At 36.2% G+C, this 26,885-nt stretch overlaps 1 protein-coding gene and 1 pseudogene across 1 annotated transcript; one reads left to right on the forward strand and one right to left on the reverse strand.

Moving 5' to 3' along the window:
* On the forward strand, window positions 1–26,515 carry CTEXP (kinase family with ARM repeat domain-containing protein). Its single transcript, XM_039033894.2, has 22 exons — window positions 1–316; window positions 408–754; window positions 4,865–4,963; window positions 5,527–5,678; window positions 9,250–9,322; window positions 9,484–9,606; window positions 10,329–10,437; window positions 12,147–12,226; window positions 13,563–13,644; window positions 16,309–16,448; window positions 16,521–16,631; window positions 16,801–16,917; window positions 17,427–17,516; window positions 20,587–20,640; window positions 21,103–21,177; window positions 21,668–21,743; window positions 21,922–22,021; window positions 23,552–23,621; window positions 24,027–24,097; window positions 24,572–24,681; window positions 25,620–25,880; window positions 25,952–26,515. The coding sequence occupies exons 2-22, from the start codon at window positions 629–631 to the stop codon at window positions 26,215–26,217; spliced, it is 2,385 nt and encodes a 794-aa protein (XP_038889822.1). The 5' UTR covers window positions 1–316; window positions 408–628; the 3' UTR covers window positions 26,218–26,515.
* On the reverse strand, window positions 7,320–7,893 carry LOC150035600 (small ribosomal subunit protein eS12 pseudogene; annotated as a pseudogene).
* Window positions 26,516–26,885: the final 370 nt, after the last annotated feature.

Here is a 26,885-nt window from a genome sequence, read left to right on the forward strand (position 1 = left end):
AACAATCATTTTAGTAGAAGAAAATGGACGGTATAAAAAAAACAAAAAAAAAAGGTTCTCTTTAACGGTCCCGTTCGACATCACTTCCGCCCCTCCATCCTTCCATCTTCCATACCGGATCCGACAACAGACGTCAGATCGATTCGCTCGTTTCAAGCTCTTCTTCTTCTTCATCGCCTCTGCCTTTCTAACTCTTTCCCTCTCTTTAATGTTTTGAAATTACAGCAGTTTCGAAGCTCTGAGGAAGAAACTCTTTCGAAAGTGTTCGTGAAAATTCAACACAGGGAGGGGAGAGCCACGGAGATAGACAAAAGTGGTCAGTGGATTTAAATCATCATTTCTATCTTCCTTTTTTTTTTTTCTTCCCTTAGTATGTGGTGAAATTATGGTTGTCGATTCTGTTGCAGGGGCGTAGGAGGAGAAAGGGAATTCGATATTTCAATCAGGGTTTAATGAAATTCGTGTCTGGTTTGGATGAACATTGAGTGGCGCTGTTGGACCAGTGAATGCATTTCGACCCATATTAGCTATTGAAATTTACCCACATAGCGGACTGCATCATCCCAATCAGGCAGGGCTCCCTCTTCTTTCCATTTATTGAAGGAGGAGGAAGAGGAAAGAATCGAAGATGTTTAAGTTCTTAAAGGGAGTGGTGGGTGGATCTGGGACTGGGCTCAAAGATCTGCCTTACAACATCGGCGATCCATACCCATCTGCCTGGGGCTCATGGACTCACTTTCGGGGTACCTCCAAGGTATGTTTTAACACGATAAGTAGTCGCTTGGTTATGAACATGATCTAACTTTGGCCTTGCGGATTGCTGAATTCTGGTTTGTTCAATGCTAGTGATTTGTACTGGATTTTTTTAATTGAATTGACGAGGCCTGATCCTGTAGTTGGGAAATTGTCCATCCTTTTCCCAGTTGGCTTCTTACTGTTTTGGTTGGTGGTGTGTAGCAGCTTGTTTATGTGGGTGAATTGAACAGCTTTAAATTCGACTACCTTGAGTTGTGTTTTGGGTTTTATTGCTCAACTTTTCCCAGCTTTGTTCCTTACGAGGTGAGGAAATGAACTCTAAAAAATTTTCTACGTTGAGATGAAAATTAAATCTGGTTCCATCATGTGGTTCATACACGTGAAAGGAAACGAAATGTACATCCAAATGTTGAATATTCTTCTATTAAATCTGGGTGTACGCGAGCTTGCGTTACCTAATGTAGCAAAACTCTTCTTCTTCCCTTTTTCTTCCCGTTTGGGGTCTGAAACACGTTAGTTAATTATAAAGTGTCCTATATGTATTTCCTATATAGGAAAATTATAAAGAAGATGGTCTTTGTAAAAAAGGTGACCTTCTGTTGGTGGTTACTGGCTCTACCAGATCCGAACATTAAAACCTTTCTGAGAAGGAAGTGGGTAATGGGCATGGCCTTACTTGAATAGGATTTGTTCTTTAGGTAATTAGTTCACATGGAGGTTCTCATATTTCTGTGACAACATGGAGGTTTCCAAGTAGTAGCTTGGTCTGCTGGGGTGTGTGCTTTATTGTGGGATCTTTGGGTGGAAAGGAATAATAGTGTTCCGAGGAGTGGAGAGAAACCATAGTGAGGTTTGGTCTTTGGTAAGATTTCATGTATCTCTTTGTGCTTCGGTTTCGAAGGCCTTTTGTGATTACTCTCTAGGCATTATTTCTCCTAGTCAGACACCCTTTATTTAATGGGATTTTTGTATGCCCCTAATTCTTTCATTTTTTCTCAATGAAAGCAATTGTTTCAAATAAAAAAAAAAAGTAGTAGCTTTGGGATTTAAATGTTGTATTTTTTCTGGTCGTCTGCTAATTCTTTTTCTTGATAGAGCAACAATTTTTTTTATAGTCGTGAAATTATAAAGGAGATGCTAGAAGGAACAAATTTTTGTGGTAGTGACCTAGAAGTTTATTTCTTTTTTTGGAAAAAGGAACATAACTTTTATTGATAAAATTGAAAGAGGCCAATGATAAAAATGCATTAACCTTCAAGAGAATAGAGAAACTGAAAAAAAACAAAAGAAGGAGAAATACTATTGAGATACAAAGAGGATAAGCCATCAAAATGCAAATACTTAAAACCTAACAAACCAGCTCCAGAAATGAAACCAAAAGCTAGAGAACACATAAACTTTAAAGCCACAGCCAATGGAAGACCAATGAGCAGACGGGTTAGGAAGTCTATTAAGACCAAAAGTGGGATGATCAAAACCAAAAAAAAAAAAAAAAAAAAAGAAAGAAACAAATTCCAAACTCTCGCTTCCAAGCTTGCAACTACTAGGAAAAAACACAACTTCTTAAGGGAAAAGCAATAAGGGCTAGGCTTAATTGCACAAACACAATAATTCCACAATAATAGTTCAATTCATGGACTATGCCACCAAGTTGAACTTTAAATGAAGGAGAATCCGGTGGAATTGATTTCATCTACAAACCACATTTTTCAATCAAAGCATAGGATTTGACAAGAACTATGGGTGACAATTCTTCTTGAACATTTTCACCATTCTGAAACAATGTATCAAAATCATCTACAAACTAAGCCTCTAAATTCTCCTCAACAAAATCATCTTGGGCTATCCATAATATCCTCACTAGTTACACTAACATCTAAATCTCCATCAGAATTGTAACAAAAAAAAATTGTCTCGAAGAGGTGGATGGCTATAAACTTCTTTAACAAAAGAACTATTTGATCCCTGGATTTTAATGATTGATTGGCTGAAATTCAAACAAGGAGGCAAAGGATGTTAATTGTACCTAAGAGATGTGTACTAAATTGAACTCCTCTGGAGATCTTGATTTTGGTGATCTAAAAAACCAAAATGTGGCTTTGTTGGCAAAATTTGGCTGGAGGTTTATTCATGAAAAGGAAGCTCATTGTTGTATGGTGGTAAAGAGTATTCATTGGAATGACTCTTTTGAATGGCATACGTCCGAAAAAGAGGGAAGGAATCTTAGAAGTCCTTGGATTACTATATCCCGAGCTTGGTTGCAAGTTGCAAAGTTTGCATCTTTTAATCTTGGCAGTGGTACTAGAATTTCTTTTTGGCATGACAGCTGGTTGAACTCTTCTCCCTTAAGTTCTTTGTTACCAAGATTAATAAGAATCACATTGATTCCTAATGGTTTGGTCTTTGATCATTGGGATTCGAGTACTTTATCATGGTCAATCAATTTCAGAAGATTTTTAAAAGAAGAGATGCTGGATTTTCAGAATCTTTTGCTATTATTAGATAGGAAAAGAGTAGTTGAAAGGCAAGATTCCAGATCTTCTTTAGATTGTTCAGACATTTGGCTTCATCCTTCCTGATGCACAAAAACTTATGGAAATCAAGATGCCCAAGGAGAAATCAACATCATTATTTGGGTGATAGTTTTTGGGTCCCTAAATTGTTCACAGGCCACAGTCTCTTCAAAGGAAGCTGCCAAATCATTCTCTTTTGCCCTCTATGTTCGATGATAATGAAGATTGCCAGCATATTTTCTTTGATTGCCCATTCTCTTTGGAAACGTGGAGAAAGTTATTTGCACCGTTTAACCTTCATTGGGTATTTTGCAATGATTTTAAAGGGAATGTTTCTCAGCTCGTAATAGGTCATTCTTTATTCGCACATTCGCTACAGTTGTGGATTAATGCAGCCAAAGCTGTTGTATCAGAAATTTGGTTTGAAAGGAACTGGCGCATCTTCAAAGACAAGTCGCTTTAGTGGTATAATCGTTTTGAAATTGCTAGAATCAAAGCTTCCTCTTGGTGCTCTCTTTCCAAGATATTTTCTGATTATTCAGTTTAAGATATTTGTTTAATTGAAATGCTTTCATTCAATCAATGTAATTATTGTCATCATGACATATAGTACTCTATTGTAATTGTTAGATTTTGTTTTGGGACATGATGAGGGTGCTATGGGTGTGTCAACCTAGTTGAGATAGCCGGGTGCGTCTGCTGATCCCTAGTATTAGTATGCGTATTTACTTAGTCTCTTTGTAATTCAAGCAATAGTCTCTTTACATTTCATCAATGAAAAGTGTTGTTTCCGTTTCAAAAATAAAAATTGAACTCTAAAAGTTTGGTAGCATATATCACTTTTTTGTTTTTTAATTTATTTTTTTCCCAATGGTAAGAAAAAGGATAATATGGAAATGAACATCTTTCAATGTTCACATCCTCTTCACCGGCCTTTAAGTCAACATATTGTGGGGTGCTCATTGAGATTTCCAAAGGACAATTTAGACTCCTAAAGGGAAGCTGATCCACCTCATTTAGAGCTGAAAGCAAAACTAGTTTTCTTGTCTGACAGTATGGGAACATCCTCTTCAACAAAATCAGATACCTCAAACACATCTTCATCACATTTAACTTCAATCAATCTTGCAATATCTAAAGAATTAGAAAAATCTTTGAAAAATAACTTGCCTTGAAGGATACTTGGAGGATCTAGCCACACCACCACACCGTTCCAAGTCCCAATTTTCGTTTGAATTTTTAAAGGATTCCTACTCCAAGTGTAGTTTTGAAATGTTTATGAAAGGTCAAGGCTATTATGACTGAGTGTAGATATGATATTGTATCTATGTTTGACTTTTTGCTTTCTTTTGTCCATTTGAAATGCAGTTTGCTGCTAAATATGAATGATTCTTGCATATAGGATTTCTGTCACTGATGTGTAGACTTCAGCAATTTTGGGTTTCTATGTTCACCTTTTCTGTTTTATGTATATTTTATGTCATCTCTATAATCTTCTGTCATTGCCAGCCTGCTGTTCAGGTTAAGGCATACGCCATCGTCTTCTGAAATTTTCATTTTAGGTGAAATTAATGTAAGAATGGTTTCATTTTCAGGATGATGGGTCTCCAGTCTCTATATTTTCTCTTTCAGGGAGTAATGCACAGGATGGACATCTGGCTGCAGGTCGCAATGGTGTGAAACGGCTGCGAACTGTAAGTTGCCAAGGCCTATTGTTATGGATCAAATGCATTCAAATGAGATTATTTTTTGTTTTTTTGTTCTGTCCTGTTCTGTTCTGTTTTTTTTTTTTTAATTATTATTTATTTTTTAACAAAAGCCACACTTCCATTGAAATCAAGCGAATAAATACAAGGGAGAATTAGGGGTGGGGGGGGGGGGGGGTGGGGGGTGGGTAGCTGATTCCCAAGAGGAGCCCAATTAACACAAATGAGATTATTTGTGTGTTTTCATATTTTTGACTGCTGTGCCATTTCAACTCTTGTTTTGTGGATTTTGATGCATTTTTTAAAACTAATTATGTATCTTATACCAAAAATGACATGCATAGTCTTTTGGGCCAAAAGCATTTTTTTTTTGAAAGCCAGTAATCTAATCCCCTTTGTCTACTCATTGACCTCATTATACTCCAAATTTTACTTCATTTTCCTTAATTTATGAATTGATTATTTTTCTGGGCTCTTCCATAAAATCTACTATGTGATTTTTCTAGAATATTTGCCTGACATTAATAATCTATATGTGCATCTTTATTCAGGTTAGGCATCCAAATATTTTATCCTTTCTTCACAGTACTGAGGCTGAAACTATTGATGGTTCTGCTTCCAAGGTTACGATTTATATTGTTACAGAGCCTGTTATGCCATTGTCTGAAAAGATCAAGGAATTGGGTCTAGAAGGCACCCAAAGGTAAAAGCAAAATCCAACCAGAAGCTTTTCTCCAATTTTGGTTTTTGCATTTTTTGCTGCTGGTAACATGTTTTTTTTATTTTTTTATTTTTTTTTTATATATATATATACACTGTTTTGTCATTCATTTTTCAGAAGTATATTGTTATATGTAAAATGATAATGTAAGAGGCAATGAATTTTGTTTCGAGCTTCTAAAATGGTCTGCCATTAATTTTATGCCCCGATAATTGATGCATTATTTAGTTATATAGACCTATAAGAAGTTCAAAATGAGAAGAAGATAAGGGATTTTTAATGTCAAGAAATGCTTCATTGGCGGAACAGTTTTGTCTATTTGTCATCATCAAAATGTGATTGCCTAACTCTTTCTCAAGGAGCTCTTAGAAGATATCTATTGGAGGATTGAAAATTGTAGGGTATGTTTGGGAGTGATTTTTGAGAAAGTGATTTTAGTGAATTAAACCCAACTCCCTGTAATCCGAGAATGAATGCCTCTGTTCTCTCTCAACCTCAACCCCCTACCCCCACCTCCTACCCATCAACATCGACCATGGTTCCTCTACTGCCAATGATCTTTTTTTGCTCCTGTCTTCCACCATGTCTATTTACCCAGCCATGTCTATTACCCTCGACTGTAAGATTTTCACCATTGAACAAGATGTCCGATAAAGATCCTCTTGAATCTGACTGACAGAAGCAACCAAAGATTGGGCTTTCTTCATCTCCATACACCAGTCTACATTTGCTTGGATTATCAAGACCTTCTAGTCTTTCCTAACATCCCTTCAGAGCCAGAAAAATTTTAGAGAGTTCTGTATCGACGAACATACCATCTGGGTAGAAAAATGCTTCCATCATCGTGGAACTTTGGTGGAGATTGCAAAGCTTTGATAATAATGGAAGGCTCAACAAAATCCTTGTTTCCATCGATGAAGAGAGAGGGGGTTGAAAGCTTTTTATACCTTACTACACTCTTTAAAGGTATTGCCACAATGCTGCGCCAGCCATTAATGCAACCTCTTCCAACCCCATAAATGTGGCCCTGACTACCTACAAAGAAGCTCTTAAGGCTAAAGCCCCCATCCTGTACTAATCTCATGAACCTCTTACAACATCCTTTTCCATTAATCGCCTCCGATTTGTGGATGACACTATCCTTTTCTCTCTTTTATTTATTTATGTTTTTTGAACTAGGGACCAAATTTTTCATTGATGAAATGAAGAGAGAGATTAATGCTCAATAGATACAAAACTCCACAAAGGAGAGAGAGAAGTAACTAAAAGACAAATCATTAAAAAAATGTTGAGTTTCTAATCTAAAATTCTAAATCTAAGAGAAGTTTCATATCCGTAACTTTTAGATTTGGAAGGAGGAAGGCAAATGAGAGGAAGGTTGGAGAGGAAAGAGAGGTGATGGCGATGTGGTGGTAAAAAAATGTCAGCAGCACATCTGTTGGAGTAGTTTGGTGGTGTTGTGGCAGCAACAGTTGGAGTAGTGTAATGGTGGTGTCAATGGTCGATGACCATTGAATGCCAGAAGAATAAAATGAGAGGGGAAAAAGAGGAGAGAGGAAGGGATAGGAAGAGCGAGAGAAGGTTCCAATTTAAAAAAGAAATATAAAACTAATTCCTCATCAACTTCAAAGTTATAAAACAAAAAAATTATCTAGTTAGCTTAATATTATAAACAAATGCTCAGTCGGTCCTACATAACTATAAGTTAAGTGAGACCAACAACTGTAGTCTCAACAGACACCATTTTGATAATCAATTTGAACTCACATGCTTCTGGACGATGTGAAGCGCCTCGTGATCTTCCCCAAAGTCCTTATCTACGACACAAGTGTAACCAACAACTTTCCTTGCCTTTCCTTCGGAATCAATCTTGCATTGACCGGCCCACTTGCCAAGGGGTTTTGCACTTGGGACTATCATCAAGTTAACTTTGTGCTCTGTACAAAGAGCTTTGACAAGTTTAACATAATTTGGCTGGTTGCAGTCTTCTCCTAAGACACAGAGCTGAGCAACATGCTTCTCAATAGCTTTAGCACTCTTGTGAAGGCCTCGAACAAGCCCACCATGAGCCAATGATTTTCTAAGAACAAGTTGCCAAGCAGTCTCAATGTCCGTCGGCTCACCTAGAGCTGGGGCGGAGCCTCAGCCACAACTGCAACTTCATCAGCTAACATTTTTCTTCTTGATTAGTAGTTCTTCCTCCTTCCTGTTGCACGAAAAAACAGAGATTGAGAGATAGCAGCGGCGATAGGACTACTTAACTATAAGTTAAGAGGAAGGACAATGTTAACAATAGGGACTAGAATGGAGATTATCCCAAACTTCTGGGTAAAAGTGTCGAGTTTGAAAACAAGGAAGGGGCCTATGTGAACTTCTTTAATAATTTTCAGTACTTTCCTCTATCTCGGTGTGAATTGAATTTTCTCTTTCATACTTTAGTTTTGTTTTTCTTTCAATTGGAAAAGTCTAATGTAACTATGTTAGATTGGTGTCTTTCTTTTACTGCTCCCCACCTTTATTTATCTATTTTCATTATTATTCTTTTAGAAATTTCATAATCCAATGAAGTTGTTTCTTACAAAAAAGAAAACATTGTTTTTGAAACCTTAGGAACTCAAATGCAACTTAATTCAGGCATTAGGAACCAAGTCTGTTCGAGTGGTTTCACATGTCATCATATCTGTTCTGTGTGCATGTCATACTTATGAGATGAGCAATCTTTTCAGCTTTTGTGATGGTTGATGCAGTGTTTTAAAAAGCCCTCTCAGGCATGCGCCTAGGCACGCCTAGGCCCAAGGTGTAGGTCTAGAGATGCCTTGGAAAAGCAAGGCTCACAAAGTAAGGCACGCCTTAGGCGCGTGCCTTTTGTGAAGCCCCAAGGATCAAAGCCCTACACCTTGGGGCTTTTCAATTATTTTTAAAAAATAGTAATAATTAAGGATTTTCCTTCTTTATTAACTAAAAGGATAAGTTTACCAAACCTAAATGCAAAATTTCTTGTGTTTTGGGTCCCTTTTTTTTTTCCATATTTTCACTTCAATTGTACTCTCTCTTTTAATGTAATATTTTTATATATAGTGCGCCTCACAAAAAAAAGCCCGCGCTTTTTTGTGCGCCTTGCGCCTAAACTCCAGACGGCCATTTAAAAACACTAGGTTGATGCAATATAATTTAAATATACCTATGTTATCACTTTGAGAAAAGGTTTCATTAGTACTTTTATTGGTCATTAATATTTATCAAATTCCATGTTGAAGATTATCCACATATGTTGGCTTTGTTGTGTTTCTTCTAAAGAAAATAGGGATGGAGTTCGCCAGTTCTTTGATTAACCTTATTGTTAGTTCTAAGTTTTGGGTTGTATTGTTTTCTTAGTCTTTTGTTGGGTTTTTTGGTTATCTTGTATTTTTTAGATTCTGGAGTGAGTTTTTTCTGGTCTCTCTCATTGTAATGTTTTATTCAATCAACAAAAATTGTTTCTTCTAAAGAAAATTTAAATAAAAACATTAATGACAAATCCATTCTTCATTCGGTGCATTTCCATTACTGGCAGGGATGAGTATTATGCTTGGGGTCTGCACCAGGTAGCCAAAGCTGTGAGCTTCTTGAACAACGACTGTAAACTTGTAAGTATTTTGATATTCTGCACCTGGATCCTAATTATGTTAGTATTCTAATTATGTGGTCAGACCATCACTTCCTCCTTACATTCAAATTGGCTCTGCCACAGCCAGCCTCCCCTGTTCCTTTCAAGTTTCAGCTGTTTAACTAGCTATATCTCCAACAGGTTCATGGTAATGTTTGCTTGGCCAGTGTTGTTGTAACTCCAACCTTGGATTGGAAGCTCCATGCTTTTGACGTTCTATCTGAGTTTGATGGAAGTAATGAAGCTTCGAATGGGCAAATGCTGGTAAATAATAATATCTCTTGAAGTCTTGAGTTTTGTGCGTGGAAATTTCCTTATCCTTTCTATTATGCTCCTGATGTTATGTTTATGAGCTGGATTTAAGAAGACAGAGTTGAAAACTAATTGTGGGATGTTAAGGGCTGGATATTGACTTATAGTAGATAATATTTTATATGGTCTCGTTCTAAAAAATGTGTAGTCTGTTTAATCGACACTACCCTAGTCAATCTGCAATGGATGCTTTCTCCATCGAATTAGATGTGGCATGAATATTTCAAGCATGGTGTGTTGCATTGCACTGTTGATCTCCGGTCGCAGGACCTTTGTTCTGTTTTTAGTTTTTATTTACTTAGATTGTATAATTTAAATTTTATTTTTAATTGGTAACCAAAAACGATTATTTGTTCAGATGGTACAATAATTACAATGATAGTTACGAGGGTAAGATATTCCCTACACTGGTGATGTAAATACAGATTACAAAAAATTCAACCTAGAATAGTTAGAAGCAAAACAAAGACCAAATATCAAAAGGCTCTCTTTATAGACCAACTAGAGTGGGGAATTTAACTCTAGGCTTACCAGTCCTAACAATTTTAACCTAGTAAATCTTTTAATGTGGCACTTGCAGCAGATAAAAATAGTCATCCTTTCCTTTATTTTGCGTGCTCTTCTTACATTGGAATTTTGGATTTCTGTGTTGGTAACTTGAGTATTTTCTTCAGCAATATGCCTGGCTCATTGGATCACAATATAAACCGATAGAATTGGTGAAGTCTGACTGGGCTGCTATTAGAAAGTCTCCTGCATGGGCCATTGATTCTTGGGGCTTGGGTAAGTTTGAATTACTCCTACTGGTTGGGTTGCTAATTTTTATTGGTTTTATTCAGTGAAGGAATTATATTATCCTGTTGATAGGTAACCTAGTAGAAATTCTTACTTGCTCTGTATGTATCTCCTTTTGCTAAAGGTATGACAAGATATATACATTTTTAAGGGAACAGTCGTTGATGATTGTAAACTTACCATTTATGAACAAATTAGCGGACTTTGATTTAGGAGGAGTATGACCAAAATCCCTTTGTTGACATCTTGAGTATGAATAAAATTCCCGAAAGTGCATTAGAAGGTCAACAAATAAAATGTATGAACAAACAAATTCTTACTTGTCCTGATCTAGGAGTGACTCTCAGCTCAAAGTCTTCATAAAGGCTGTGGGTGAGTGTGCACTACAGTTGTGACCCAATCATCTTCTTTAATTGCGAGATCCAAAAGACATTGTGAATTGAGGCCTTAGGAAGTAATTCCGATCTATATACCACTGCCCTAATCCTGTTTATCACCTTTCTTTTTTCTTAAGGCTTATAATACTTTGGAGATATTGGAGACAAGATTTTCACCTCTTTTTGGCCAATGAACCTTGCCTATAAGGTCTCAGCTTCAGAAAGACTTCATCCCCCACTGCAAAAAGGCCAACTCTCTTCTATTTTAACATATTTTTTTCATTCTACCTTGAGCCATTCCCAGATGCTTCTTCAGCATTGTCTCTATTCATCAATTACTATTCCAAGGCGTTGTTAGTGTTATTTCTCTCCCTACGAAATTAGGGGAGCTGGATGTTGGCCATAGACTACATTAATCGGGGTGGTGTTTATTAAAATATGAAACGTGGCATTGCACGTATATCGGTATTTAGCCTAGGGTAGCCCGTAGCTGTTTTCCCCTTTTCTCTGCTTGCCCATCCATTTGTGGGTGAAAAGTTGTGCTGTGTTTAAGTGTAGTAACTTCGAGAGTGAATGCCTCTATCAAAAAATTAGTCACAAATATTTTATCTTGGTCTAAGACAATGGATTTTGGGAATTGATGTAAGAAGAATGGGTTAATTGGGTAATTGGGCAATATTCTAAATTAATTCCCTTTTTATACCCCACTTATAATAAAACTCTATAAATAGGAGTCGTCCTCTCTTATATGAAACAATTATTACCACTTGAATAAAAGATGTACAAGATTGCTTTTTGGAATATTATCTTTGAGAATATTTAGGCTACATCAATTTGGTGTCAAAGCAACCGTCTGGGCCAACGTTGACTGCCGCTAGTGGAAGGAAGATGGGGAAGGTGTATAAAAGAGACCGTCTAGGCCAATGTCCTAAGTAATTCCAAATGCCTTCCAAAAACAGAATTGTGGAAGGTGTATAAAAGAGATGGTATTAAATAAGAAGTTTTTGACAATACTAACCGTCCCTTGTAAAGCAGCTTCTCCTATTGTAGCGTAAGTTTTGGGAACCCAGATGGATCTTGTTGCAGGATGGTGATGATCTTTTGCAACTCTTCTTCTTTCTGAACTTCCTGCTGAACTACGAATACATGGAGCGAGGGAGCTGATAGAGAGAGCAATTTGACATGCGTTTCTTTTGTCTTTTTGTTTTTCTCCCTTGTGGAGTTTTGTTGCTATGGAGCGTTAGTTTCTTTTTGTTGATGAAAAGTTGTCTTTTGTTAAAAAAAAAACTTACATTAATATTTCTTTATTGCGGTTGATAGGTTGTCTCATCTATGAACTATTTTCTGGTTTGAAGTTGGGCAAAACAGAGGAGCTGCGAAATACTGCTTCCATCCCCAAGGTTTCTGTTCTTATTTGAAAATTCTCATGGGATGTTGATTTTTCTCTTATTCTTTTTCTCAATGATTTTTACTTCCTTCCCACAACCAACTGTATGGTGTACTTTAGCTTTAAACACTTTTTTCACATGTTTTCTCTTATTCTTTTCTATGTCTGTGCACTGCGGTTGTTTGGCCTTTAAGGTGGGAAAAAATGTTTAGGAGGAAACATTAAGGAAGAAGTCTCTTATTTTAAGGAACATAAAGTCGTGATGAATGATCTGGGGAGTTTAGAGGTTGCTTCTTATACCTATGGTATTTATTATTTTTATCCAAAGAGAGAAACTGAATTTCCTTGATGAATGAAATGAAAGAGGGAGTTTATAGACTCCCAACACCAAAAATTGCATTACAAGAAAATCTCCTATTTAAAAGAAGAGAGGAAAGATGGTAATTGGTAAAAAGGTGTTTACGTTTACACCCATACAAAGCATAAAAAGATAACAAACCCATAAAGTTATCGAAATGTGAGTGCTTGTGATTGAAGTTTGTTCATTTCCTTTAAGGTTCCACCCATTTAAAGTTTAAAAAATCCAATAAATCACTGAATTTGGCAAACACAAAGACAAATGAAAAGTCTTCAAAAGAAGATTTCAATCACTTGAACCAGAAGGGCACTGGATGAATAAATGATCCAATGTTTTCTTCTTCCCTCAAGTACAGGCTACATGCTGAAGGGCAAAGGCTCCAAGGGGAAAGGCCTTTGTTTTTCATGTTCTTTTTGTAAGAAACACTTCATCGATAAATGAAATAGGGGAAACCCCTGCACCAAAAGGCGATTACAACATAATGTTTCCTATTGGAGGCCATGGTTCTTCATAGGGATAGGAAAATGTTTATGAATTTCATTGGACATAATGGAAGCTGGTGCTCCCTTCCAAATCCCAAGCTTCATTTGTAAATAAGTCATAAACTTCTCCCCTGTTTTTATTGTGCTACCTAATAAGTTTTCTCTAATGGTAAAGTATGTGTGGCTTTATTTATTGAAGGGGAAAATAGCAAGATGAAGGTCAAGACTAGAATGTAGAGTTGCAATGCACATTGGCTAGCTGGGCCCAAACATCATAACGATTGCCGAGTTCATTTAAAGTTCCTTAATTTCTCGTATTACAATCCCAAATTGGCCACCTACTATTCTAGAACGATTGCCATTGTTTTTTTAACTTACATCTCATTCAATTGCTTTGAATCTTGACAGATTTGTGGTATAAGTTCATGTTACCTTTTAACTTGCATCTCATTTGATTGCTTTCGAATCTTGAGTGATTTGTTTTCATTCGTGGATGTGTTTTCTGCCAGTCTTTACTTCCAGATTATCAACGGCTATTGAGCTCTATGCCTTCTCGCAGGTTGAACACATCCAAGCTTATAGAAAATAGTGGTGAGCTTCCTTATTACCATGAACTTGTATATTTGAATTACCAGAATGCACCATGAATTGTCATGGTCTAATTAAAATCCCTTTGGAAATAGCTACTGGGAAAATGCTTTAAATTATTCAATAATTTTCTTTAGGGAGCTTTTAATATGCCTCAGTGGAAGGAGGGATGAGAAAATCTTTGTTAGCATTGGACATTGGCCTCCTAAATCCATCATAACTATTATGAAAAAAAGATCATTTACTTAATATAGTTATTGATTTTTAGTTTGAAAAACTCAATTTCGATTTAGTATGAAGCAATATATTAAACAAAATCATTGAATTTGCTTTTATTAGAAGGTAAAAGGATAGTTGATGGGCAAAATTGTAGATCTTGTTGTTAGATGCTTCAGGTGCTTTTTCGGTCAAATCATTATTCAAGCATTTGAACTCATCTTCACCAATAGACAGCCTGTTGTACAAAAACTTATGGAAATCAAGCTGTCCAAGGAGAATAAATATTATAATTTGGGTAATGATTTATGGTTCTCTCATTTGCTCACAAACTCTTCAAAGGAAGCTGCCAAACCATTATCTTTTGCCCTCAATCTGCCCCCGTGTGTGCAGAATTCTGAAGACAGCCAGCATATCTTCTTTGAATGTCATTACTCATTGGAATTATGGAGGAAATTGTTTGTAACATTTAATCTTCATTCGGTTTTCAGCAATGTTTTCAAGGAGAATGTGGCTCAGCTTATCATTGGTCTTTTTTTAATAGCTCACTCGCTTCAGTTATGGATTAATGCAGTTAAAGTAGTTTTGTCAGAAATTTGGTTGGAGAGAAATCAACGTATTTTTCGAGAAAAGTCTCTTCAATGGTTTGACCGTTATGAGATTGCAAGAGTTAAAGCTTCTTCTTGGTGTTCACTTTCCAAGAATTTTTCGGATAATTCTATTCAAGATATTTGTCTTAATTGGAATGCTTTCATTCATTCTATGTAATGGTATTTTTAGACACATAGTTTTTTATTGTATTCGAAATGTTTGTTTTGGGGTATGATGAGGATGCGGGTGTGTCAACCTAGTTGAGATAGCTAGGTGCATCTGCTGATCCCTATTTCTTATTTTTAGTAGTTTTTTTGTAATTCGAGTATTAGTCTCTTTTCATTTCATCAATGAAAAGTGTTGTTTCCTTTTTAAAAAAAGAACAAGACTTATTAGAGAAAACCTGCACATTTCTTTCCTTCCAATGGAGCCATGGAATAGCTCTCACAACATTCTTCCAAAGGACACTAGGGTTATCTTTCACAAACCCACTAGCAAGGGCTTCAGCAACCACAAGCTCAAGGAGTTGGGAAAACATCCTTGCTGTCCAAATAACTGTCTGAAGTGATTCCACACTTTTCAGCAAAAGCACAATGGAGTAACAGATAGCTGATTGATTCTTCACTATTACAGCACATCACACACATAGTCGGGGAAAAAGTCGAGTAAGGGAATCTTCTTAGAACCATATCAAAGGTTTTAATACTATTAAGAGCCACTGACCAAAAAAAAAAAAAAAAAAGAAAAAATCTCTGTTTGGGACAATACCACTACCACCCCAAATTTGAGAATTAAAGTCTTCCTCAAGCAGCCTTCTTTTCTGACAAATACCCTCCAAGGCAGAACTGACAGTAAAGCACCCGGATTTATCCAGCTTCCACACTAAAGGTTAGAGCAAGATTTCTTCTCAAAGTTTTTCCAAGGGCTGTATAGACCTTTCCAATTTTCACTAGAAGGGAGTTTGTTTTGCGCATCCAAACTACATTTACTTTTGATAACCAACCTCCATGGTGCTTTTTCCTCTTTATGAAATCTCTAGAGCCATTTTATACCCAAAAGTTTAGATTTGTGGAGGCTTATGCTAAAGCCCAAAGTTTCTTTGAACAGTAGCCTGATGGTATTAAAGAGATCAGAAATATCTCCTTTCTCATGGGAGGAAAAAAAAAAAGATGATGCCATTGAAAAATTGCAACTGGTGAACGTGCAGAGGACACATTGCCTACACTAAAGCCATTGATGAGAAGCGCCTAAACGATGCACGAGACAGTAGTGTTCATGAATAGTCAACCACTCTTTTTTTGCAATAGGAAATGAAATGATATTATAAAAACAAATTGAAATCAAGCCCTTTAAAAGTGGTTCTTTCCTTTTCCTAGTTCTCTTTGTAGTGATTGGAACCTAATGCTCAGAAGATGAGTTGAAAAGAAGCTTTATTTCCCTCTAAGAAGGGGTGCTGATTCCGTCTTCTTTTGTTGAAGATAGACAAGAACTTCTCGTTGATGATTAGAAAGTTATGAGAAGAACATAGTAATAACATTCTTAAAACCTTCCAAAATAAATAAGTAAAAGGCCTTCCATCTACTAGTTATTCTGGTAATTAAAATAACAAAAGAATTACCTAAGATCAACATGCACGCCTCCCACACTTTCCCTTGTACTTTTCTGTTTCATTTTTGTATTAAGGCTTTTTATTATATCTCATGTGTGTTTTGTGCGCTCTTGTCTCATCATTTGAAAGTTATTTGCTTTTCAGTTTCATTTTTGTATTTGCATTTCTTATTATTCTATCTTCAACCTTTTGTTTTGTTTTAATTTCGGCTTTTGCATTTGTTGATTAATTTCGCTATCTATGGATGATAGAGTATTTTCAAAATAAGTTGGTCGACACTATACACTTCATGGAAATTCTTAGTCTAAAGGATAGTGTTGAGAAGGATACCTTCTTCCGGAAGCTCCCAATTCTAGCTGAACAACTTCCTCGTCAAATAGTACTGAAAAAGGTGACTTCCAAATTACAGTATTTGTTTTCTTCTTGTGCTTGGTAAATGTCTCATTCTTTTGTCATTCTACAGTTGCTTCCTTTATTAGCTTCCTCCCTTGAATTTGGTTCAGCTGCTGCCCCTGCCTTGACCGCATTGTTGAAAATGGGTTCTTGGCTTTCAACTGAAGAATTCAGTGCAAAGGTTACATCTTTATCTTCATGTTTTAGTTGATATTATTCTGTTCGGACAAAGTTAAAATATATTTTTCTTTAAGTTTTTGTTTGCTTGATCTTTTACTTTTATCTGACATGGATTTGATCCTGGTCTATTACTTTTTGTTCACTTTGGGTTTGGCCACTATAATGTTTAGGTTCTACCTACGATTGTGAAACTATTTGCCTCCAATGATCGAGCTATAAGAACTGGACTCCTGCAACATATTGATCAATTTGGTGAATCATTGTCATCCCAAATGGTTGATGAACAGGTATGAAGTCAGTGACAACTATTGCATGTTGCATCTATATATAATGAAACTTGAGAATGTTCATCTTTCAATGAAAAGTTTGTTTCTGGTTAAAAAAAGAGAATAATGAAACTAGTTTATGTTGGTGAGAAGAAAATGATTTGGATGAGTATCAAATGGTTTTCCACTACCAATTGAAAATATATTAACTTACACTTGGGTTGGATTTCAAGAACAAAACTAAGATTCTGTACAGGGATGCAATCCTCTCTCTCTTTTTCTGGAATTTTGTTAGGCATGAGCCGAAGGGTTTTTCACACGTTACTTTATATCTGTAAGCATACAAGTATATAGAATAGTGCACCTACGCCCACACAATGAAGGCTTTGGCATTGGTTGATTGGATGCTTATATGATGCATGGTGGGTTTAGATACTGTAGCTTATATTTCTGAATTTGGTCAATTGTATAAAAGAATGGTGTAGTATCTATCATCTACAAATTTTATAATCTCACCTTGTTTTACCTAGGTCTATCCCCATATTGCCACCGGGTTCTCTGACACGTCTGCTTTTCTTCGTGAATTAACTCTAAAATCCATGCTTGTTCTTGCTCCCAAGGTATGCATATATCATTTATTATTATTCTTAATATTTTTTGACGATATTGTGACTGTTCATCTGCCTAATCACAAGTTTCTATGTGACAAACTTTTTACTTTTTTCTGATGATATTTTGAAATGAACCTAATTTTCTTTTTCTTTTCGTTTAGTAACTCAATACTTTGGAAATAAGCCATCCATTAGGCTACCAATTATATATTCATATGAGAGGAAGGATAATAAAAGAAAAGAGTTGGCTAGAGGAGGGGAGGTGTCTTCTAGTGGGACCACAGATGGTTAGAGGAGGGGGTCGGGCGGGGGGGAGGAATATATTATATGTAGCTTAGTGTAAGGGGAGTGGCCATCTTGCTTTTGATGTTAGTGTGGTACTGGTATCTTCTCTCGTGAGTGGTAGGAAGATTATGTTGTAATACATTCGGGTATCTCTTGAATTTATTAACAAGTACTACTTGATTCCCATCATATTGGTATTAGAGCCATCAATGGAAATTGGGTAGAATGTTGTAGAAGAAGTTCGAAGAGCGTTTGGATGCTATTGATAAGGAAATCAAAGTGATCAAGTTGAGTGTTCAGAAGTTACCAATGATAGATGAAACTCTTGCTTCTTTGGCAAAGAATGTGGAGCGTTTCAATATCCAAGTAGATAAACAATAGCGGGCCTTGGATGAGGTGAGGAAGATTTTGGCGACTTTGGCTTCAGAAGTAGTGTTGAATTGTAATCGTTCGGCGAAATCCACGCTGGTTGAGATGTCTAGAGTTGAAAAGAAAGCTTATGAGTTGACAGAGGAAACACCAGCTATCTTGGCAAAGGTGTTGTGTATCGATACTAGCAATGGGGGAATGGATCGGAATAAATTTAAGAAGGTCGAGATGCCAATGTTTAATGGGATGGATCTAGATTCTTGGTTGTTTAGAGAGAATCGGTATTTTAACATACACAAGTTGATGGAGGTGAAGAAGTTGACAATTGTGATAATCGATTTTTGAATCGGCGGCTCTTGATTGGTATCAACAAAGGAAGAACGTGAACCATTCAGGAGCTGGAAGGACTTGAAGATGAAATTGCTCAAGCGTTTTGATCTTCCAAACAAGGAATGGTATGTGGTCAATTTCTCACAATTAAGCTGGAATCGACGGTGGAAGAATATCATAATTGTTTTGATACCGTTACCACAACTTACGGATGAAGTTTTGGAGACACGTTCATGAATGGCTTAATTCCATGGATAAAGGCTGAGGTTGAGTGTTGGGCTCCCTTTGGGCTGGCTAATATGATGAAAATGGCCCAGTTAGTAGAGACAAGTTGAAGCGGGCCTAGGCAATGTTTTAGATGGTAAGGCCTAAACTCATTAAATCTACTATTAAGACCATTATTCATGTTGCAGAAAGAGGAGGAAGACAACCGAGTGAAATTGTTCCGATGGGGATCATAACACTACGAGGAGTTTCGGCGGCCAAAAATTGGCATGAGGGACCATCAAACGACTATTTGACGTGGAGTTTCAAGCCCGAAAGGAGAAGGGCCTTTGTTTCCGATGTGATGAGCGACACTTTGTCGGTCATCGTTGTAAGGTCCAATATTAGCGTGAATTATGCATTCTTGTCGTCCAAGAGAATGTCGAGGATCTAATAGTGTTTGAGGAAGAACAAGGAGGCACAGTGGAGTTACAACAAGCTATGGTTGAGTCGGAACCATCGGCAAAATTGTCCATAAACTCTGTAGTGGGTCTGCTTAATCCGAGTACTATAAAATTTTGCAACACAATTGGCGCAGAGTGAGTAGTTGTTCTTATTGATTGTGGCGCTACACACAACTTCATTGCTGAGCGTGTAGTTCAGCTACTGAAGCTACCAGTGGTAGATACATCGAATTATGGAGTCATTATGGGAACTGGAAAGCAGTGAAGGGTAAGGGGGTCTGTGAAGCTGTTGAGTTGAAGCTGGGATTAGTTGTGTATGAAAGTTTCCTACTACTGGAATTGGGAGAGGTGGATGTGATACTTGGTTTGCAATGGTTGTTCACACTAGGAGTGATTGAAGTTGACGGGAGGAATATGACCATGACCATGACAATTAATAAAGGGGTTGATTTGATCATCTTGAAAGGGGATTCAAATCTGACAAAAGCTAGAGTGAGCTTAAAGCGGATGATGAAATCATGGGAACCAAATGACCAGGGATTTTTTATTGAATGGCGTGCGCTGGAAGGAGGAGTGTCATTGGCTGAATGGTATGGGGTTGGCGAAGTGGTCACTAGAGAGAAGAGTCGATGGTGGGAGTATGGGAGGAATTTTTGGATGTATTTGAATGGCTAGAGGAATTGCCATGTAAGAGAGGAATTGAACATCACATATATCTCAAGCCTAGGTCAAGTCCAGTGAACATTTAGCCTTACTGATATGCATACCACCAAAAGGGTGAAATGGAGAAATTAGTCCAAGAGATTATTATACCACTAAGCCGAAAATATTTTGAGATGATTATAATTTCCTTCTACTTTTGGTTTGTAACTCGGTACTTTAGAAATAAGCAATCCGTTAGGCCACTAATTATATATACTTATGAGAGGAAGGGTAAAAAAGGGAAAAGAGTTGGTTAGAGGAGGGGAGCTGTCTTCTGGTGGGACCACAGATGATTGTGGGGGTGGATGAGGGATTTTATGTAGTTTTAAGTCGGGAGTGGGCATCTTGCTTTTTATGTTAGTGTGGTATCTTCTATGGAGTGTGGGAGGAAGATTTAGGCTGGTAATGCCTTCGGGTATCTCTTGAATTCAATAACAAGTACTACATGATTTCTATTACAATCGAACAAAACAAACAACCTAATGGTCACAAGCACTTTACTAATTACTCTATTCAGGATTCTTATCTTAATTGAAGTGCTTTAATTTTTTCATTGTAATTTAGTTTCGTATGTATCTCTTCTTTTGTTTTTGCTTCTTTCGTGCTTATTTTCCCTTTCCTGGGTTATTGTAACTTTGAGCATTAATATTTTTATTTTATTTATTTATTTTTTAAATCATGTTATTCACGATTGAGTTTTGAGATGATCTGACTTGGTATGGCAGCTTTCTCAACGCACTATTTCTGGGTCATTATTGAAGCATCTTTCAAAGTTACAGGTACTGCGTTAGCCATTTGTTGCTACAATAATGTTTTTCTTCTTCTGCTTCCATTTTTTTTTCCTTTTTCTCTTTTTGGGTGTATGCACATGTATCTATTTTGCTCGATGATAGGTCCCAAAGAACCCTTTTCATAACAATGGAAAATATAGACAAATCTCTTGACCAAAACACCACTAACTAACCAAATATCCCATACAATTTCCCTACCTTTATCCTTTTCCCTCCCCGTGACAGAATCCTATTTGTTCGTTACTTACAAAATGGGTCCTACCTTTACAAGCTTGGACACACATTACATGTTTCTTATATTTTCTGTATAACTAAATCTACTAAATAAGGCTTAGGTTCCTCCCAGCATACATGAACTGAGGCGGAGGTCTCACTTTTCTACCACTCAAGTATTGTTATTCCTTTGTTTTTTGTTTGATTATTTACTGAGAATATTTCTGAGTCTGACAGGTTGACGAAGAACCAGCAATTCGAACAAATACGACCATATTACTTGGGAATATTGCAAATTACTTAAATGAAGGGGTGAGTATTTCTGTAAAGTTGCCTGCTGGTTCACTTACAACCATCAGTCAACAATCACGTTGAACTGCTTGATTTTTAGTCATATTTTTTTTCTCTTATGATGATGTTTGGTGATGTACTAGGGTTTCTTGGTATTCAAAATGTATGTTTTCTTGTTGTTTATGTCAGATCACTTATCCTTTTTTTTTAAAAAAAATTTACATTTAAAGTTATATTAGTCTTCCATTGGAATGCATCTTTCTAGGAAAGACTTGAGAGATTCATTTCCTTTTCTCGTTTTAATCATCAGAAATGGGGATGTATTGTCATTAGTTTGGGATATTCTGGTGCAGACATTTTTTTCAATAGTGCCAATTATTTCTTAAATGTATAAGTTATCCACTCTTCATAGTCGTATCATCATTGTATTAATGGAGGTCTAATCCAGTAGTGGACAAAATTGCTTTTATCTATTGAAATAATATCTGATTGAGCTCAAATCTAAATGCAGACAAGGAAGCGAGTTTTAATTAATGCTTTCACTGTCCGTGCACTGCGTGATACATTTTCCCCAGCCCGTGGCGCAGGTATAAGAGCTGTAGTCTCTTTTTTCTTCTCAGTTTTGTTTTCCATATTAGGTCCATCCAAGTTTCTCAGTTGAAGGATCAATGCCATTACCCATTTTATTTTAATTTTTCAGAGATTTGTTGCTCAATAAATGCTGTTATATTTCTGTTATTTTAACTATCAACGTTATCATGACAGGCATAATGGCATTATGTGCTACAAGTGGATATTATGACAGTACAGAAATTGCAACTAGGATTCTTCCTAATGTTGTTGTGCTTACTATAGATCCTGACAGGTTTGTTATGATGTTTGACATTTTCAAACTGTACATTCTGAACAATGAACATTTTCTTACCCCCCCCAACCAAAAAAAAAAAAAAAAAAAAGAAGAAAAGAAGAAAAAAGAGAGGAGAGAGAGAGCAAAATGCACATCTCACCACGGTTGAAATATCTTGTGTTGATTATGTCAACCCTTAGCATTGTGATATTCTTACAAGTATCAAGGATCTTATATTACATACATTATTTCTTTCCTTTAATTAGAGTACAACAATGCATACAAAAAAAAAAAATAGCCCATCCTGCTTCGAGAAAAGTGCTCCAATTCAAAAGGGAAAAAACCCCCTAGTTGTTAATAACAAAATATCCAGAGATTGACACCCAAAAAAGGTAATAAATCTAATGATAGATACCCCACAAGACAAAAAAGAGGCTTGCCAAAGGACCCAGAAAGGGAGGATGCAATGGAACCTCCTCCCACTATAATGAGAATTTGTTTCTCAAGTGAACCTCCAAAGCATTTGGTTATTGTGAAGTCATTTTTGTTCAATGTGGAGCGAGTGAAATAATAGAATCTTTAGGTGGGAGAGACTTCTTGTAAGGATGTTTGAGACCTTGTTAGATTCTCTCTCTCTCTTTTGGGCCTTGGTTTCCAGATCTGTATTTCTCTTGTCTGGAGCCTCTTTTTATAGTTGGCTCTCCTTTTTGTATAACCCTTATTATTTCACTTTTTTTTCTCAATGAAACTTTTGTATTTTCATTTAAATAATTTTTTTTTTTTTTTTTTTTTTTTTAAATATTGAACTTGATTGCAGTCACATTTTCAACATTGTGAACCGCACAGTGAATGCCCGAAACTGTGGGTTTAGAGAAATTCACATTTAACTTTAAATTGACTGCTATAACTTAATTAACCACTTCCTATTAATCAGCTAAGGCCTAAGGGGAATAGGATAATGTCATCATTGTTACTTGTTAGTAGTTTAAGAGGGGTCTTGTCTTTACCAATTGTAAAGCCTGAACATAGACCTCTAGACAAGCTTGAGCAGTCTGTCGCTATGATGAAAAAGGGATGCTGCTGGAGACTGCTTTATGGAAAGACCCTTACCTCTAGACTTCTGCTGAACGATAATCTAAGAGTTGGAACTTGGGTTTTGTAATAAAGACCTACTTTCTCTAGTTTTGAACCAAAGCCTTTTCTCTACTAAATAGCGCTAGTACCTCTCCCTTAACATTAACTTCTTATTGTACTTTCTCTAGCATGCCATGGTAGATAGCTAATGTATGGGAAAAAGATGAGACAATAGTTGGATATTCTAATAAAATTTCTTATTGTACAGATACATAGGACCCTTTTACTTGTTTCACAAAGTTGGGGTTTTAGTTAATTCTCTTTTTAAATAAATATTCTCATTTGATTATCAATCATAATTATACAATCTAATAGTTATTTGGATGTTTTAAAATATTATCATTTTATGTCAGTTATCTCATATCTTTTTATATTCAGTAATGCCTTTTGTTCTATCACTTTTCTTGTTGATAGTGATGTTCGATCAAAGTCCTTTCAAGCAGTTGATCAGTTCTTACAGATACTAAAGCAAAACAATGAGAAGGTGTGTTAAATGCACATTTAGTTCTAGACGACTGCTTTGTTAATCTTGTTTCTTGAGATTTTAAATTCCTGGGAATAGACAGTCTGATACCAATAGCTTCCATATATTTGCTCAATCATGTTTGGAGAACCAGTCGAGCTGCTGCTTGTGAGAGACAGCTGGTGTTTTTTGTTTTGTTAACCCAAAATACTCTCACGCGGGCACATCACACAAATTCCTGTACATTTGCTGTCTTGGTATTAGATGCAAGAAGAATAGTTTTCTATTGAAGAAGAATACAATGGAACATAGCTTGCCTAATCCAGGAAAAGGAAAAAAATAGGGGATTCTATAGTAATCAAAAGTTTGTCAGCCTTCTAATTAGAAAACGTGTTATGTTGACATGTCTCCTATGGTTTACTCTAGGAAATTTCAGGAGATGCAGCTGCCGGAGGTCTGAATATCCCGTCTCTGCCAGGAAATGCTAGTTTGCTCGGGTGAGTTGGTTTAAATATCCTGTCCTCACGATCTCACACACCAATCCCCTCCTCCCCCGCCTAATTTTTTTTTTGTTGGTTTGCCAATTGCGTGTGGTTCCCCCAGAGACTTTGGATTTCTGATGTGGTGGGTGGAGCATAAGGCCAAGTCTTTAATGTGGTTATTTTTATGTTATTTTTGGATTTCCTGTCCAAAGTTTCTTGTATCTATATATCACTCAATGAACCTTTGATTCTAGATAGAAGAACATTTTTTACTGCTGTTGTTTATCCTATTTTGATTAATACGCTACTGAAGTGAGTCAAGTGACCATTAATAACACAATGGATTGTAGGATGATGATATTGTTGCCACAGGGTTTTGATTGATATACAAATTTGAAATAGTGGTCATAAATATCTGCTTAAATGTTTCATCTCTGTGTGAAATACCAATATTTTAGCCACCCACCCTGATCTCATGTTTATATGCAGATGGGCAATGAGCTCCCTGACTCTAAAAGGAAAACCTTCTGAACATGCTTCTAGCGCTCCTGTAAGCTCTAATGCACCTTTAGCTGCTACAAGTTCTGATTCCATCTCAGGTACTTTATACATTTGGAGATATTCCTCTGCCATGCTAATGTCTTTTCATGGTGATTGGTGATGGATATTCGTTATTTTTACCTTTTTCTTTTTTGATAATATAGAATGGGGGCTTTCACTCGCCATAAAATATTTTCTTGATTTTATTTGAATCTTGGTCAGCCTGTCAGAATGTGCTTGACAGACTCTTTACTGTTCATTGTAGGACTAGGGAAAGAAAAGTACCTACTTTTGAGAATATGGAAATATGATTTTGTTATGGCTTGCTAGTGGCCTAGTGGGATTCAAGTTATTTCATGATCCATGAAGCACAAAACTCTAATTATTTAATGTGTTCCTCACACCACTTTTAGGACAATGAATCAATTATTTTCAATTATTTTTAGTCTTTAAATTTCCCTTATATATCTTTGTTATAGGGTACTGCATCATTCTCTATTTATATTTATTTAACTGACTTCCTTTATTTATTGTCTACATATTGTTTGTTACAAGTATAAATATTATAATTAAACATTCCCAACCTTTTTGAATTTGGATATAGTGGAATTGTGTTTGAAGTAAAATGTATATAAGACATATCTCAATTGGTTTAAACATATACCATCGATCAAGAGGTCTGAAGTTAAGCTTAAGATATCTACTCTCGTAGTGTATTTATAAAAAACCAATATGAGCATCTCAGAGGTTAAGCTTAAGGTATCTACTCTTACTTTTGAGGTCAATGTTCAAATATTTTCTAATATCCAGTCTCACATTTGTTTACTGAAAAAATGGACTTCATTGAGATCAAATAGTTAAATGACTTGGAGCCTACTAAGTTGGGGTATCAGCCTTTTCCTCTTTTTATGCTTGCATTATCTTTTATCAATGAACCATGTCAAAATTTAGAATATTCATGTGACCATCAACTTCATTATTTCCATATTGCTTCCAGTTGAAAACGCTCCAACCACGGCACCTGTAAGGGTAAGCTCGAGTTTCGATTTAACTGAACAACATGCAACTGAATCGCCAACATCTACTGATGGCTGGGGAGAAGTTGAAAATGGAATTCATGATGAAGATGAAACTGAAAAGGATGGGTGGGATGAGTTGGAACCTCTCGACGAGCCAAAGCCATCTCCAGCTCTTGCAAACATTCAGGCTGCTCAAAAACGACCTGTGTCTCAACCTGTCTCACAAACAAAACCACCAAGTAATGTTAATTCATCTAGCTTTCTAGCTCGTGGCTCAATGACATATAATAACTCATTTCAGTTCTTTCAGGTTCAAGAAGTACAACCCGGCCAGCTAAAGAGGACGATGATCTTTGGGGTTCCATAGCTGCTCCTGCTCCAAGAACTGTCTCCAAACCGTTGAATGTAAAGGCAAGTGCAACTGTTGATGATGATGATCCCTGGGCTGCCATTGCTGCTCCTGCACCTACAACTCGAGCCAAGCCATTGTCAGCTGGTAGGGGGAGAGGAAGCAAACCAGCTGCTCCAAAATTAGGAGCTCAGAGGATAAACCGGACATCGTCGACTGGTATGTGATTGCATATAGTATAAAACAAAAGAATGATTTCAAGATTCAAGTTGCCTGCAATTTTTACTTTCCATTGTTTATTAGAGTAAAATTGGCCATTTCGTCCATGAGCTGTATCTTAACTTTGATTTCATACATAGTTTGATCTATAATAGCATTCTTTATAGTGCAGCTTTCTTTCCTTTTTTTCTTTTTTACTTGTGCAAGGAATATGATTTTGACAATGGTCTGATTCCATAGGGAGACATTTTCAAGATGTAATAAACTTTATTCTTTTTTGTAGATTGTCAGAAACATTTTATTTTATATGTACTCTATTTTAAATTGGAATTCATGTACTCAAAATAGATCAAATAAACATTGGAAATTATATTTTTCATCTAAAACAAAGTAAATTACATTAAATTCCGTCAGATTGACTGTTCCAATCTTTGAATTTTCTACCTTTTGTTTAGATTTGTGTTTATTCAGCCCTTTATTTAGACCTTTAATTCTATATCGACAGAATAAAACTATGGGCAGTTAAATTAGAATCATTAAAAGCATGCTCGAGTAATTTTTTAAAGTCATAAAAATGATTTTAACCTTTTAAAATTATTTTCAAACATGCTCTTAGTTTTGGTACTTTGAATTGTAATATGTTCTTTTTATATATTTGTATTTGTATTGGCTTATC

This window comes from Benincasa hispida, chromosome 6, assembly GCF_027475165.1.
Source record: "Benincasa hispida cultivar pf3 chromosome 6, pf3_genome.v1.1, whole genome shotgun sequence".
NCBI classification, from domain to species: Eukaryota; Viridiplantae; Streptophyta; class Magnoliopsida; order Cucurbitales; family Cucurbitaceae; genus Benincasa; species Benincasa hispida.